The sequence below is a fragment of the Hyaena hyaena genome, unplaced genomic scaffold (genome assembly GCF_003009895.1).
Source record: "Hyaena hyaena isolate Hyena2069 unplaced genomic scaffold, ASM300989v1 scaffold_5, whole genome shotgun sequence".
Lineage (NCBI taxonomy): Eukaryota > Metazoa > Chordata > Mammalia > Carnivora > Hyaenidae > Hyaena > Hyaena hyaena.
In genome coordinates this window covers 7,374,857-7,391,242 of record NW_024080637.1, presented here as the reverse complement: position 1 = coordinate 7,391,242, position 16,386 = coordinate 7,374,857, and the positions used below count along the sequence as shown (strand labels likewise).

The following is a 16,386-nucleotide window of genomic DNA, read 5'->3' as shown; positions in this document are numbered from 1 at the left end:
AGCACGATACATGATTGTTGAACTCCTTCACTGATTCACTTGACAAGTGTTAGGGAGTACATACTATGTGTCAGGCACTTGGCTAGGTCCAGAGGGGAACCTCAGCAGAATACTGTCTCTGCCTTTACAGACTTTACCATCCTGTGGGAGACCAAGAAACAAGCAAACGGGTGAATACATACAGGATAACAGTGGATGGTAAGTGCAGGAAAGGAACAGGGTGTGATGAGGCAGCGTGAAGGTGGTAGTGGGAGAGGGGAGGGGTGGGCCTTTCTAAGGCACTGCCTGCGACATGGAGCTCTAAAGAAGAGGAAGAGGAGGGGAAAATGGGTGATGGGAGGGCATGGAGGAGGGAGGGCACTTGCTGGGATGAGCACTGGGTTTGTATGTAAGCGATGAATCATGGGAATCTACCCCCAAAACTGAGCACACGGTATACACTATATGTTAGCCAACTTGACAATAAATTATATTAAAAAAAAAAAAAAAGAGGAAAAGGAAGAGAGGTGAAGTGTTGGAAGCAGAAGGAGCTGCAACAGCATGTGTGAGACCCTGAGGTAGGGGAGGGTTTGGTCTGATCTAAAAAACCAGTGGGACTGGAGTGAGCGGGGCCTGGGGTGAGGTGGGGTGCAGGCGGGGGAGGATCAGGCAGGGCCTCTGAGATGAGGGTAAGGGCGGGAGGGTCTGTTCTAAATGCCATGTTCATTCATGTTAATGAACAGCACAGCCCAGATGGCTTCTCAGGAGGTCACTCGGACCACTGGGTGGAGACTGGGTATGAGGGGAACAGGGATCGAGGCCAGGAGGCCAGTGAGGTGCTGTGGAGTCTGGACCTGTGTGGTGGGGGTGAAGCTGGTTGGCACTGGGAAGCAGAACCAGACACAGTCGCTGGCAGACTGGCTGGCAGTGGGCATGGGAAGGGAATAGGGGAGGAGGTTTGAATAACCGGGTGGACGGAGATGCTGTGTAATGACAAGGAGAAAACAGGAGAAGGAACTGGTTTGTGGGTGACACAAGTTGGTGACACTAAATTTGAGACACCTGTTGAACATCCAGGAGTGATGTCAAATAGGTAGTTTGAGTGTGGTGCTCAGACGAGAGATCTGGGTGGGAGATCTGTACTTGGGAGTGTTGGGCTTGCGAGGGTACCCATGAGAATGGACCAGAGAAGTCCCAAAAGCGACAACATTCCGAAGTGGAGTAGAGAGAGAAGCTGGGGTGGAGGGGCAGAGAGCAGGCAACCGCTGGGGGAAGAGTGCAAGGAGGAGGATGTCAAGAGGGAAAGGGGGTCAGCGGCCCTACTGCTGCGGAGAGAGACGTCACACAGAGCAGGAACTGAGAGTGACCTTTGGATTTAGCAATGTGGAAGCTACTGGTGACCTTGACAGATTCACTGACGTAGTGAATGACTCAAAAGATGCACAGAGAGGAGATGACAACCAGACTGGGCTGAGGAATCAGAGAAAGCTTCTGGAGGGAGGGAGGCTGCATTTAAACAGCAGAGTGGGATGGGATGGAGGCTTCCTCCTGAGAGACCTAAGTGCTACCTGCCTGTGTACTTGACAAAGGCCCCCTGAGGGGAACAGAGATGCCTTTCTGCCCTAGAGGGAAAGGGGAACCAAACTGGCTCAGGGCTCAGCAGTAGGGAGTCTGGGGAAGTGATGACCCTGCCCCAAGGGACAGAGCCCCCCCACCAACACATACACAGGACTCAGAGATGTGTCCACCTCCCTCCCTGAAGAGAAGTCCTGGGAGGTGAGGATTCCAACCCACAGCCTCAGAGCAATGAAGGGCTCCTAGATGCTACCTGGAGCAGCCAGCTTGTTACAGGTGGGAAAATCTGAGACCCGGAAAGGGGCAAGGGCTTGCTCAAGGCCATTCTGCACATCATTGGTAGGGACAGATGATCTCCAATGATTTCCAGTCGCCCTCTCCCAGTAAGTAGAGTCTGATTTCTTTTCTTTTCTTTTTTAAAATGTTAGTGTTAATTTATTTTGACCAAGAGAAGAGAACAAGTAGAGGAGGGGCTGAGAGAGAGAGGGAGAGGAGAATCCCAAGCAGGCTCCATGATGTCAGCATAGAGCCCAGTGTGGGGCTCGAACTCATGTATCTCAAGATCATGACCTGAGCCGAAAGCAAGAGTCAGTTGCTTAACTGCCTAACCCACTTGGGGGGCCCCCCACCCCCAACTTCACCTCCCACCACCCTCCCTCTCACCCTGTGACCCAGCTCTCTGAACATCTGGCACACGCAAGTGTAGAGTCTCCTATGGTCCTCGCAACCACCCTTTGGAGTGGTTTGCAGTTATTATTCTCATTATATAGATGAGGGAACTGAAGCTCAGAGGAGTTTGGGAACCTGTCCAAGGTTGCCAGCTGAGCCAGGATATCATGTCATGGGTGTCTCCAACTGTTTGTGCCCTGCTGCCTTCATCATCAAGAGCCCCTCTGCAGGGAAGCCACCCCTGAACTCCCTGGCCCTGAGCTGCCTGGGAGCCAGGTCACGTCCTAGACACCAACTCACTCTTTGAAGTCACTAAAAAGTCCATTGAATGGGACTGAAATACCTGGTGCCACTGACCGACCCAGGTTCCAGCAGCCCGTGCCACAACTAAGTGCCTATAAAGATCCCCAATCACACTATTTTCAGGCCAGCCACCCACAGCAGGAGCAGGGCACCTACTGAATCTGTACAATCTTCTTCCCTCCCAGCCCTGGCCTCCCAGCCAAACACCTGCCCTCCCTCACCTGGAGACCACCAGCGGCAGGATCAGCATCTTCAACATCCTCATCAAGAGCTCTCCAGGAAACTGGAAGTAGCTAATTTCCTGAAAATGCAGGAAGAGCCGGGGTTATAGCGGGCAGTACCGACTTCACATTTGTTCTGTTCTTTACAACCTTCCTGTTGTAAAGGAAGGTTTACACCCTGTTTCACCTGCCCTCCCCTGTCCAGCATGCATCCATGGAGTCCAAGGAGGAAGCACTGGCTTTGTAGCCAAACAGACTTGGGCTCCAGTCTTGACCCCCTATAACTAGCTATGTGACCTTAAGCTAGTTACTTGATCTCTCTAAGTTTTTCTCATCTGTAACAAAGGGTAACAACCACTTCACAGGATCATTTGGAGGCTTAAATGAGAGGAGGCACATAAAGCACCTGGCGGAGTGCCTGGATGAGAGAACATGTTCAGTAATCACAGTAAATGACAGCTCTCCCCACCTCTGCACCATCCATCTGCCCATTTGTGGTATACAGGTTTCTCATGTATCAGATGGTAAGTGGTTAGAGGGCAGGGTCATATACTGTTCACACGTTCATTCAGCCCGTATGGCCAAGCATCGTGCTGAGTACTCCAGAATGAATTAGGCCGAGTTCCTGCAATGGAGTTCTCAGTCTAGTTTACGGGGAGACTATTCACCAACAGACCATAGCATTCTTTTTTTTTTTTTTAATTTTTAAAAAATGTTTTATTTATTTTGGAGAGAGAGAGACAGAGAGAGAGAGAGACAGCGTGAGCAGGGGAAGATCAGAGAGAGAGGGAGGTACAGAATCTGAAACAGGCTCCAGGCTGTGAGCTAGCTGTTAGTACATAGCCCGACTCGGGGCTCGAAACCCACCAACTGTGAGATCATGACCTGAGCCGAAGTTGGAGGCTTAACCGACTGAGCCACCAAGGCGCCCCCAGAACATAGCATTCTTGAGTCAGTTTCTCACTCTGCATTGGGCCCATTCTCTGGCGCCTCCCCACCCCCACCCTGCCCCCACACCATCATGGGCTCTTGCCAGCCTGCTTGCCGAAGGAGAGAGAATCAGGCTGTGTCGGTGGGACACCCCTCAGTATAAAGAGCCCCTACAGGGCAGAGTTCTTACACTGGGCTTCCTCACTGGCCTTGGATTAAGACGCCAAGTCCTTGCCCTGTCAGCTGTTTCCAGAGTCACGTGCCCAGAACCTGGCAGCTGAAGTAGAAGGGGTCACTAAGCCCAGTTAAATCTGAATTTCATATGAACAACAAATAATTTTTTAAATGTTTGTTTATTTTCAAGAGAGAGAAGGAGAGTGCGTGAGAGAACATGCTCAGGGTGGAGGGGCAGAGAGAAGGCTACAGAGGGTCCAAAGAGGGCTCCGAGCTGTCAGCACAGAGCCCGACGCGGGGCTTGACTCACGGACCGTGAGATCATGACCTGAGCCAAAGTTGGACCCTTAATCAGCTGAGCCACCCAAGATCCCCAACAAATAATTTTGGTTGTTCATCTGAAATTCAAATTTAACTGAGTGTGCTGTTTTTAAGTTTTTAAATTTAACTTGTTTTGCTATTTCTGCCAAACCTCACTTGAGGCCACCTTCCTGAGGGTAAGGTTGTGGGTGAGGCCTGTACAGAGACTTTCAAGCACCATCCAAGTTAGATTTTTGTACTTGCAACCGTATATATTTTTTTAAACCAAAGTAAACGCAACACTTGGTTAATAGTCTGATACTTTGAAAAGCCCCAACTCATAGAATTTTGGTGCTGAGAAAGGGTTTTAAAGATTTCCTAGTTTAGCTGAGCTAAGAGAGGGAGGGGACTTAGTGGTGACAGTGCAGGACCAGAAATCAAACCTCCTTGTCCCGTTCTACTGTGGTTCCCAATGCTCCAGAAAACCTTTAAAGAATAAGGGTGAATGGGAGAGAAACTTCTGAGTCCCATGAGCTTGAGCAAAGATGCCTTATTGTACTCTTACGTCCGAGTAGTCTGGCCAAATATAAGATTCTTAGTCTGAAAGAATTTTCCCTCCAAATGTCAAAGTCATTTCCCCTTGTCTTCTCGATTCTAGTTGCTTATGATGTCTGGAGCCATTCTTCCCATCCCTTAGCTGAGGCTTGTTTTATTCCCTCAGAACCATTTAAGGATTATCTGTCAGTTTCCAGTTTTCTGTAATTTTCATGGTGATGTACCACAGCATGAGATTTCTGATTTTCTCTCTTTTTTAAAAATTCATAGTGCTGTGCATAGATTTTGCTTCTGAGAAAGTGTCTTATATTCTCTGTGAAATTTTTCTCTCTACATTTTCTGCTAGCTCTCTCTAAAACCCATATAAGGGAGTGGGATGTTGGATACCTCTGATTTCCTTATATTTTCTTTTATATCTCCTTTTGATTTCCATAACTTTAGACTAGCTCTTGATATTTTTATCTTGGCTCATTAATTTTTGATTTCAAAAACTCTTTTGTGCTCTTGGATTGTTCTTTCTTTTTGCATCCTGTTCTGTTTTACAGTCACGATATCTTCTCTCACCAGTCCAAAGCACTTAAGAAAAGATTTAAAATTTTTCTTCTATTTCCTGCATTGTCTTTGCTTCACTAGAGACCTTGTTTTCTGTGTGTTTAGTCTCTTTCTGTTAGAAGCTTTGACCTTGGCTTCTGCTTATATGTAAGTGGAAGGCACTAAACTTCTGTGTGCATGAGTGAAGCTTGTCAAGGGATGGCTCCTCAAGGAAACGTGATGGGGGACAGTCTGACTTTATTACTGGGGATAAGATGGGATGGGGAGGAATCCCCTTGATAGCAGAATTTAGAGATGTTTCCTCTGAGGTTGCAGTGAGAAGTCTCTTCCTACCTCTGACTAGGGCGTGAGGGTGTGCCTAAGCCCAGGTGACAGCAATCCTATGGGGAAGCCACTAATTCGTGGGACGCATGTGCCTCATCACCTCCCCTTCCCCAACACACACAGGTGGGCCTGATTTCCCAAGGTCAAGCTTCTCAGGTTCCTTGGGACAGGACGGACAGTAGAGATGAGTGGATAGGAGTCCCCTCACTATATGAACTGATGGAGACTTGGGGTCCTAATTGCTCTGGTTAACAAAATTCTAACCAGTGCCCCTGACTTAACTCCATGCTTCATGTGGCGCCTGGGCCCTTTCAAGTGCAGCACCTTTCTGGAGTTCTTCAAGCCAAACTGACGTGGTGTCTGCTTCTACAGACACTGGTTTCAGCTTTCTGTGCTCCTACTAAGTGAGATCATTCAACTCTATCCACTTCTCATCTTGCCTAATCTATTGTACTCCCTCAACTTCTTTTCTCCACTGTCTCCCTTTATATTCTCCTGGGAGTTTATATCGTTAAACAATTCCATTACTATCATTTTAGTGGAATTCCAGGAAGGAAAGGAAAATGGATGCAATTGTAAATTCACTGTGGTTTCACTGAAACTCTCTAAACAATCTGTATTTTTTAAGTGAGATACAATTTCCAAAGAGACAATCTGTGATTTTGTAAGTTCTTTTCACAAGTAGGACATTCTTCCATTTTGCAAATTGTTTATGACTTTTGCCTGTTGCATAAGCTTACAAAATAAGGGTTTAGTTTCTGAGTCACTGGCAGAGATCACAGAAACAACTCCTGGATTTCAAAGTAAGATGCTGAGAAAGCCAATTCCTGCCAAATAATTGTTCTAAGACTCCACATCCTTTCTTCAATTTATCTGGCAGGTTAATCCAGACCGGAACACATTTGCATTTCCAAGTAGATGGGGCAGGCCGCTTTGGCAAAGGAGGCCCCAGAGGAGCTTGGCTTTTAATGAGAAGCATTCCAATTTGTTTTCACAAAATAATCTTCCTGCAGGAGATATGTTTTTTGTTGCTCTGTGAAATTAAAGAAAGTCGATTGCAGATTGTTTATGCCATTGCCGATTTCATTCGGCAGAGAGTCGAGGGCTGTGTCTGTGACAAGCACTGAGCAAGACTCACATTTTGGCTCCTGAAAGCCCATGTGATAGTCAGCAAGCCGAATTCTGACGGGAGCCGGAGACACCTGCACAAAGAGCTCTGAAGCAAGACAGCTGGCAGCTGGTGACAGCGGAAGGCCCAGCGTGGCATGTGTGTGGGAGCAGAGTATTAGTTTAGAGTGGGGCAGGTCTGGAAGAACTTTTATAAGATATGGAATATGAGGTGGTTCCTGACATAGGTCAGACTTGGACAGGCAGATGAGGGAGGGAGCACCAGCCACTCAGCACTGCTGTAATTCATTCATTCATTCATTCATTCATTCATTCACATGTTGCATGAATCCTTGTTTATTTTCAAAACACTTCTGGTAGACATACAGTGCCCCCCACTCCAGATAAGGAAAATGAGACCCAAAAAGGAGACAGAGTTTTGCCTAGGGCCACACAGCCATTTAGTAGTTGAGTCAGGATCCGGGGTTCCGCTGTCTCCAGAGTCCATGCTTCTCCCTAAAAGCCAAGAGTGGCTTAACAGTGTTACTGTTGTAATAGGGGCTCAGTTATCAGGGAGCAGGTGTTTCCCTTCTCATGGGGGACCTACTCTGATGCCTCGAGCCCTAGCTGTATGGACACCTAATATCCGTGAGCTTCAGGAAGAGGAATTGTATGAAATAGGGCATCTTCCAGGAGCCCATCGGCAAAGACCCACTCTCCTTGCTCAAACGTTGAGACTGGCTACTTTAAGCCCTCATTTTGGCCGGCCTTGTCTTTGGCCTGCCTAGCTCGGTTAGAGCAAAAATCCTGCCAAGTCAGTTTAGTGTGAATGCCCTCTCTTTACCTTCAGCAAGAATCCTGCTAAGTTGATTTAGCAGGAATCCCTTTACCCTCCATGTCTCCTCTTAGCTGCTTTCTATCTGTTCGCCCCTCACCATGCTCTTTGGCTCTCAATCCTCAGCTGTCTTCGTTGTGTTCGGACTTCAACCTGATCTCTCTCCCCTAGTCCCATGGTCCTGACACCTCCACAATAGTCCTGAATAAAATCTCCCTTACTGTTAGAACAAGTGTCAGAATAATCTTTTCTTTAATGCCGTGTGAGTGTCATTCCCCGTCGTGGGGGAGATGAGTGCCGAGAGGGAACGGGGCCCCTGCTCAGGCCGTCACACAGGTCGGAACCCTGGGGGCCTGGCCCGATTTCCTGCCCCGCAGCCAATCCGCCACCACATCCCGAGGGCTCCTCTTTTGGAAACAGTTCTCACAAGTGCCGGTTCCTCCTGCTGTCTGGTCTCACCCCTGCAGTCATCCCTCACCCCTTGCCTGCATCACTACCCCAGCCTGCACTCAGCACCCGAGTGAGCTCTCTAAGCTGAGATCTGACCGTTTTGCTCTCTGGCCCAGAGCTACTCATGGCTGTCCCAGGCCCGGGCTTGGTGATGGGGTCCAGAGGCCGATGGTCCCTCAGCTCCAGCCCCTGCCTCCTAGTGTTCGTTCCAGCAGGAACAGCCTGCTCTACACACGCCCAATCTTTCATGGCCCTGCATCTCGCTCCTGCTGTTCCTGCCTGGCATACCCTTCCTGGTGCTCTATTCATCTGAGCTACTGTAGGAGGTGTTCTCCGATGCCTGCCTTGCACTCTTACCTGTCCCCATTCTTCTTGTTCCCATGTCTCTTCACCCTGTGGTTATTCTAATGAGATGGTCTTGCTTCTCATTCACCTAGTGATGCAGTTTGAAACCACTTTCTGCACTGTTTTATTGGCTCTCACTCTAGTCCTGCAGTGTGCTATCACACCCGTGCTACAGATAAGAAAACTGGGACCCAGAGAGGCAGAGTGACTCACCCCCTCTCATGTCACCAGGGAGCCATGGAGTAGGACTGTGATTCCCAGAGCCCTCAGGCCCACACACCCCTCCTCAATGGGGACCCGGTGAAGCTCTGGGTGGCTGACCTGTGGTGAGAGGCGACGGGTCCTCAGGAAGAAACCGAGAAGGCAGCCCACGGTGACAGATAGAACAGACAGGATGAGGAGTCCATTCCGCTTGCACACATCCCTCCCTCGTGCCAGGACAGCGCCTGGCACCATGGTAAGCCCAGCCTGCTGGCACGGGGCACAGCACCATTCCATGCACGTGAGGCCAGCCGAGGGCTCAGGGTCCCAGCCAGGGGCTCTGGCTGCTCTGCAGGCAGGTGGTCAGGGGTGCTGAGCACCAGTCACCAGCCCCACGGCCATGGCCTGCGCGTCTGCCCCAGAGGGAAGCCACAATCCTATTACCAGCTGCGTCATTAGGAGCCGGGAACAGATCAGGGCCTGGGAAATTAGAGCAGGCCACGTGGTCCGGAGGTCTGGACCTCAAAGCCAAGTGCACCTCTTAAACAGGGGAGGGGCCCAGAGACTTGCAGGAGGAACAGAGGGACACTTGCTCTGTTGGTTTGATTTTTACTCCCACTTCATCCAGAAAGAACGGAAGGCAAAGCAGTAGGGTACTGGCAATCACTAACATTAATTAAGCATTTATCATGTAACAGGCGCTATTCTAGAGGCACATTGCTTGCATTAGCGCATTTAATCTTAATACCAATTCTGAGATGTAAGTACTATAAGTATCATTTTACAGATGAGGAAATTGAGGCAAAGGACATGTGTAGTGTGCCAGGCCTGTTCTAATTACTTGACCTATGTGAATCATAGGGAATCACCCAACAACCCTAAGACTCCAACCTTCATTTTACCATAAGGGAGTTGGAGACCCCAGGAGTGAGAGTCCTTTGGTCATTGTCACAGAGGTAGCAGTAGCAGAGTGGAATTCAGGCCTATGTTGGTTTGATTGCCACCACATGAACAGCTAGATGGCTTTGAAAGTGCTTAGCAGTATTGTGGGGACTGTAGGACTTAAACCCAGTGGATCTGGGTTCAGACTGGGCCCAGCCATTCATGTGGTGTGTATCACTCAGCGTTGCTTTAAGCCTGAAGCTGGGAACCCTGTCAGCTCTCATAGCCTATTATTTTTAAAAATGACACAGCCCAAGGGACCTATTCAATTCCCAGCTCTGCCACTTACTAGCTGTGTGACCCTGGGCAAGCCTTATAAGCTCGGGGTGCCTCGGTTTCCCCATCCATAAAACAAACATAATAATAGCATCATTAGCACCGGTGCAACGTCCCTCCAGAGATTCTTTGTGAAAGCAGGGTGAATTGATTATTTGTGCCAAGCTGGGGAAAGTGCTGTTAGGATCATCGTCCACATGTAGCCATTTTTTTGAGCACAGCTTTCTTTTTGCTTTTTTTCTTGTGGCCCTGACTGTCCTTTAAAGCTAGAGGGAATTAACTCTAGTCTGTCTCACCAGGAGTCTGTAATCTCATTAGGGGCAGTCAGGCGGCAGCAGGGAGCACAGTCCCTGCTGGGCCCCTGTGCACAAGGGGTCCTCCCTTGATGAGGGGGAGAAGGAGGAAGATGGAGAGGACTGGCCGAGGACCAGCAGGGTCCAGGCAAAGGGGGCTGCGGCGCAGGCCTTGAAACTCTGCACGGAGCTCCTGACCGGGAGGGGCCCCCTGGACGTTGGTCCCAGCTTAACCAGCTCTGTGACCTTGGCTTTTTGGGCCTCAGTCTTGCCCTTCTTAGAAATGAGAGAAATGGGGCGGGGGGGGGGGGGGGGGGGGGGGGGGCTGGCTGGCTCAGTCAGTGGAGCATGTGACTCTTGATGGGGGGTTGCGGGCTTGAGTATTTGAGCCCCAGCTTGGGCACAGAGCCTACTAAAAAAAAGTTAAGAGTCTCAAAAAAAAAAAAAAAGGAAAAAAAAGGAAAAAGAATGAAAGACACAGGCTGGGTGCTTTCTAAGGAACTCTCAGTTCCACAAGCCAACCTTCTCAAGGGCCTGCTCTTTGCCAGTAGCTTCGGGGGACTGAGAGTGAGGTGGATACCAGTCTGAGAGGTGTTTTTTCTCCAACTCAAATTCTTAAAACCAAGAATTACCAGATAAACCTTTGACTCCAATGAATGTCTCATTTTCCAATTAACCAGTTGGCTTAGTTACTATTGAAAAGAGAAAATATTCGGAGTTGAGATTTGGATTTGTGTTTCAGGGTCCCGGCCTGGCCTTTAGCCAAGCCACTGATGTAGGTGAATCTTGGTCTCCACTTCAGCCCCCAGACTCCGGTTCCCTTGGAGCCCTCACAACTGCTCCTGCCTCCTGTCCCTCCATCCTGACAGTACCCACCTCCCAGGCTCCAGGCCTTTCTTTCCATTCCTCCCACTGTCTTCAACAGGTGAAATTATAATTCATTCAAGCAAGTGTTTTTATGGCACCATCTCATGCCACTAGTCTTAGGTACTGGGGACACAGCAATGAGTTGACACAGTAGTGAATTAGAAAGGACTAATTCACACTAAAGTATAAGTGACTAATAATGAGCTGACTAGGATATTTGCAATCCAGATCGAGAGTCCTGGATGAGAGCCCTTTATTTATTTATTTTTATTTATTTTTAAGTTTATTTATTTTGAGAGAGAGAGTGAGAAAGAGAGAGAACCTGGAGCAGGTACCCATGTGGTGCTCAGTCTCACAAACCCTGAGATCATGACCTAAGCTAAAATCAAGAGTCTGGATGCTTAATTGACTGAGCCACCCAGACACCCCAAGAAGCCTTTAATAGTTCCATGTTATCCACAAAATCAATTTTCTTACAATGTTACTAGATATGCAATTTTTTTCCATAATAAAAAACAAGTTGGGAAATGCTGGATGAAACAAAGTTAAGTAGGTTCTTTAGACGGCTCAAAGTCAGACTGTTCCAGTTCAAACTTCAGGTCTATTGTTTACTAGCTGTGTGATCTTGGGTCAATTTCTTGACTGCTCTATAAAATAGGAATGATACAATAGTACCTAGTTCATAGGGTTGTGATGTGGGTCAAATATGGTGATGCGTGCCCAGTGCTCAGAGCATCACCTGTGGCCTTGGCACTAACACATGTTGGAGGAAGCCTCCGAGTGGGGATACAGAATCTTAGCCCTCTTCTGCAGCAGAGAAGTCCATGGGCCTAGTGTTTGGGGAACACAACTTTGAAACACCCTAGTCTCTGGGATGAAGTCCTTGCTTCTTAGGGAAGAGTTTGAGGGCCTCAGGGTCTTGCATTGGCTCACCTCCTCAGGACACCCCCCTCCTCCTGCTCGAGAGGCCAGAGTTTCTCTGACACCAACCACTTCAAGTCCCTTAGCCCTGCACTCCTCTTAAGCCTCTACCCTTGTGCCCGTGCTATTTCCTCTGCCTGGAATGTCCTTCCCTGATTCCAAAGGCACAGGTCCAATGCCCCATCTTCTGTGAAGCCTTCCCTAACTACCCCAGACACAGCATTCCTTCTCTTCCTCCTATTCAGACCCTTCTGCTATCACCACCTGAGCGTGAACCCTGGTTCCCTTTTTAAGTGGCTCAGGCAAGGAAATAAATATCTATGAGAATAGAGTGAAGACTCTGTTACCATGTCACCTGCAAACACCTTGATGGATCACCTTCCAAGTTGAAGCCTTAGACTGGGGGCTTAGGGGGCACCCCAAGGAGCAAGGAGTTGCCCTCCAGAGCAGTTGAAACCGATGGGCAACGGGAAGCCTGGGAGATGCTTTCTGGGAGACTTGAGTTGCACAAATTAAGATGCTATGGGCAGAGAAGATAAAGAGTATTGTGAAAAATGAGCCCAATTCAATTCAGCAGAAGTGTAATGCAATGTAAAGAAAAATGCAGCCCACGTGAGCTGCACCCAAGTATAGCTGCTCTTCTCTGCAGAAGGGAGTTTGCAGGCAAGCTGTTTCCACCATAGCAACTCTGCGCTGGGCGTGCCAGGGTGGCAGGCACCAAGGTAGATTTATTTGTTAGTAATTGATGATTCTCCAGTGACAGCAGAGGGGTCGATTCAGCCCAGGGTGGTAGGGAGAAGGCTTCCTGGAGGAGGGGTCACTTAGCCAGAGACCTGAGTAAACCACGAGTTAACCTAAAGAAAGAGGTGCTAGTCAAGAGGGAGAAAGAGGAGAGCCTGTTCTGAAAGAGGGGCCCAGGCTGGAGGTGCAAGAGCTGGTTCTGGAACCTGCCGAGGAGCAGTGTGCTGGGGTGGCCAGTGGGCCTGGGGCCTCACCCCTTCTACCATGTATCAAAATGAGTTTGGGTTGAGCTTTCTGAGCTCCTAGCTGGGTTATTGTGATGACAGCTCTGGGCTTGTGGGCTGCTTTCCAGAGACATACCAGAGGCGCCTTAATCTCCTCCTGAGAAGCCTTCCCAGCCTACTCTAAGCTGGGCACTTCTGGGAAGGCTTTCTGTGGACAACTGGCTCATCTTGGTATGGATTCCTGCAAGCGTTAGTCACTGAGGGGCTGTCCTGACCTCTGCTGAGGCTGGTCCTTTCCCATGTTTGCCTCAGACAGTGGGGTAAAGTGACTCTCATGTCACCTTCCTTCTTCCCTTTACAGTCCTTTCCCCCCGCACCCCCCATCTAGACTGTTCATGTATAGAAATTGAGCCTGAGCACCCATGAAACCACTTAGCTGCTGTTTGTTGAGCATCAACTATGTGCCAGGTTCTATCAAAGAGCCATGTGCCAGAGGGAACCGGTGAGCAATTCAGTCCTGCTACAAACACTCACTGAATCAGTCAAGAACTAGGGTTACAGGGTAAGGGCACAAATTCTGGATCTGCGCAGGCTAATACGAGAGCACTGGTCACACTATACATTCAAATTCATGAAAATTTGGTTTAAAACTCAGTTCTTTGGTTGCAGTAGCCACATTTCAAGGGCTCAATCGCCACATCAGGCTAGTGGCCACCATATTGAGCAGTTATGGAATATTTTCATTATCACAGAGAATTCTTTTTAAATTTCTGGAGTCACAGTGAGCCAGATTCAAATCTCAGATCATTCCTTTGGAAGCCATGTGACTTTGCCCGAATTAGTAAGCCTCTCCAAGCCTCTTTTCCACACTTATACATTGCATTACACTTCCACTCATTTGAATAGAATAGCTGGAGCAAAGTGTAAAGTAAAAACCCTCAGCAAGTTCAAATTCCAATTCCAAATTAATTAGGACTCTGGTTAGAAAGTAACAGGAAATTAAATCAAACTGGCTTAGGTAAAAGGGAATTTATAAGCAGGATGGTGACATGGTTTGTGGAGCCCCGTGCAAAGGGAACATGTGGAGATTTTTGTTTAAACAGCATGAAAAAAACTACATTAAAGGTGCTAAAATTGAAGCTTTTTTCTTTCTTCCACAGTCTCTTTCTCAACTTATTATGGTAGGGTGGTTTTTTTCTTTTGGCTTCTTTTTGTGTTTTGTTTGTTTGTTTTGTTTGCTATTTAATTTCATTCTGAAATAGTAAAAATTTTAAATGTAAATTATTAACATGAACTTTCGCATTCATCTTTATATTTGCAGATCCAGCTTTAAATGCAAATATAGGAGCATTTATCTTATATGCAGAGTCACCAAAATGACACAATTTTTTTTTAGAAGCCCAAACATGTATATATATTTTGTTCTTAACCAGAGCAGTGGAAACACCACACAAAGCTAATTCAACTGTCTTTGTCTTTTGATACATAAACATTCTACCAGTACATTTTCTACCTTTGGGTTACTGGTAAGGAAGGACTGAAGGACTAAAGGACTGAAAAGCAAAGGAACTATATGGGTAACCCTTTCTCTTCTATATCATTTTCAGTATCAGTGGTTGGCCAACACAGGGAAGTTATACGAGTAAGAAAAGATATGATAATGTTCCTTGACTGTTTGCCTTTGTCAAGTTGGCTTCCATATAACACCCAGTGTTTGCCTTTCTTATAACACCACTTTCTGTCTTGAAAGCAAGTTCTGCCTTGAGGAAAGCATGGTTTTTCATGGCTGACAGCACTCCTGCTTAACTCTGTTATAGACATAACATGCTTTCCTTGGACTCACTTTGAGTCTTGCTGAATGTGTGGCCAGCTTACCAGAATTCTGAGCTCATGGGATACCACATACACTAACACAAGCAGAGTGGCAAGAAACTGGGTGGGAGGGCATTTATACTGCACACATCTTCTCTGCTCACATCATTCTCCACTGGCCTATCCGACTTTGCTTATAAAACACAAAGTCAAAGACAAAATTATTAAGAATTTAGAGATGATGACAGCAGAGCATTAAACCAAGCACAGGACTCTTCAGATGCCCATGAAACTAATCCTGTTTATAAGACTGGATGGTGAGGCTTTCACAGAACCCAAGGGCAAGAGCAGAATTGGCTGCAAAGACCATCTGAACTAGGTTCTCAATTGTTGACAGAATTCTCTCTCTCCTTTTTGCATGATTGATCCATTCATTCATTCTTCACTCAACATGTTTATTAAGAGGCGGTATAAAATAGTGATTAAGAGCACAGGCTCTTGGGGAATCTGGGTGGCTCAGTTGGTTAAGTGTCTGACTTCAGCTCAGGTAACGATCTCACAGTTTGTGGGTTCAGAGCCCCGCATCAGGCTCTGTGCTAATAGTCAGAGTGGAGCCTGCTTCAGATTCTGTGTCTCCCTCTCTCTCTGCCCCACCCTTGCTCATGCTCTGTCTCTCTGTCTCTCTCAAAAATACATAGACATCAAAAAAGAGAGAGAAAGAGAGAGAGAGAGAGAGAGTGAGCGAGCACGGTCTCTGGAACTAGATGACTTGGTTTGAATCCTGGCTCCCAGACCAACTATCTGTGTGACTTTAGATAAGATACTCTGTGTCTCAGTTTTCTCATGAATATAGGGAAAATAATGTCCTATTTTCTAGGACTGTTATGTGAATTAAATGAATTACACGTGAGAGGCACTTAGGACAGTTGTCTGATCCTAGTAAGCACTATATACATGGTCCTATTATTACAACTATTATTACATGCCAGGCATATTTGAGGGATAGAGCACCAAACAGAAATAGACAACGATCTCTGCTCTCAATGAGCCTACATTTTGGTAATGGTATTTGTGCTTGATTATTCTTTCTCTAATGGAGAGATGGAGCATTTCTGCTACTGTGCTGATCCTCATGGGGGAAACATGGCTACCAGCAGCTCTCTTTCATTCCAAATCCAAAATCCCCAAGGAAGGTTCTGATTGGCCCAGCCTGAACCAATCACCTGCGGCCAATAGGGGCAGGGGGCAGAGTCACATTGTTTAAAATTGCCACTTCTATTGTAACTCTGTAGCTGTGTGCAGGAGCGGTTAGAAAAGTGGATATACTGTGCAGACACAGCAAAATATCTAGCACATCATCCTAGTCATTCGCCTCTTGGCAAATCACGCTTAACCATGAGTTTCTTTTCTTTCTTGTGTAAAATGCCCAACTTCTCCCGTAAGGCTGTTCGAGAACTTAGGACCAGCTGCTTAAGGTTCACCATTGCTCTGCCTTCTCTGATGTCTACTCTTCCCTTTTATGCCACAGACAGCTGCAGACCAAGGCTGGTCCAGCTGATTTCTCACTGCTTTCCAGCCTGCTGCTTCTCATTTGTTTGGGCCCACACAGCCACCAAAGTCAGAGATCGAGAGTTCAAAACCCAGGCTCAAAGCCCACAGGGAGCCCCAGAGATGCTCTGCTCCACTCTCTGAGGCTCAGCGAAGGAAAGAAGCCTAGGCAGAGCCTCTTGGGAATCAGGTGCCAAGTCAGGAACTAACTGGGGTCTCCCCGTTCCTACGCAGTCCTCCCC

At 47.6% G+C, this 16,386-nt stretch overlaps 1 protein-coding gene across 2 annotated transcripts in view; it reads right to left on the bottom strand.

Annotated features, from left to right (window-relative positions):
- Positions 1 to 8,790, bottom strand: part of SLC1A7 (solute carrier family 1 member 7) — a 44,760-nt gene extending 35,970 nt beyond the window's left edge. For both annotated transcript variants that reach the window (XM_039238986.1, XM_039238991.1), the window contains exons 1-2: positions 8,641 to 8,790; positions 2,748 to 2,827 (exon numbers count right to left, since the gene is read on the bottom strand). In XM_039238986.1, the coding sequence (XP_039094917.1) occupies positions 2,748 to 2,827; positions 8,641 to 8,775 (215 nt within the window). In that variant the 5' untranslated portion in view covers positions 8,776 to 8,790. The remainder of the gene's footprint in view (positions 1 to 2,747; positions 2,828 to 8,640) is intronic.
- Between the last annotated feature and the right edge of the window lie 7,596 nt (positions 8,791 to 16,386).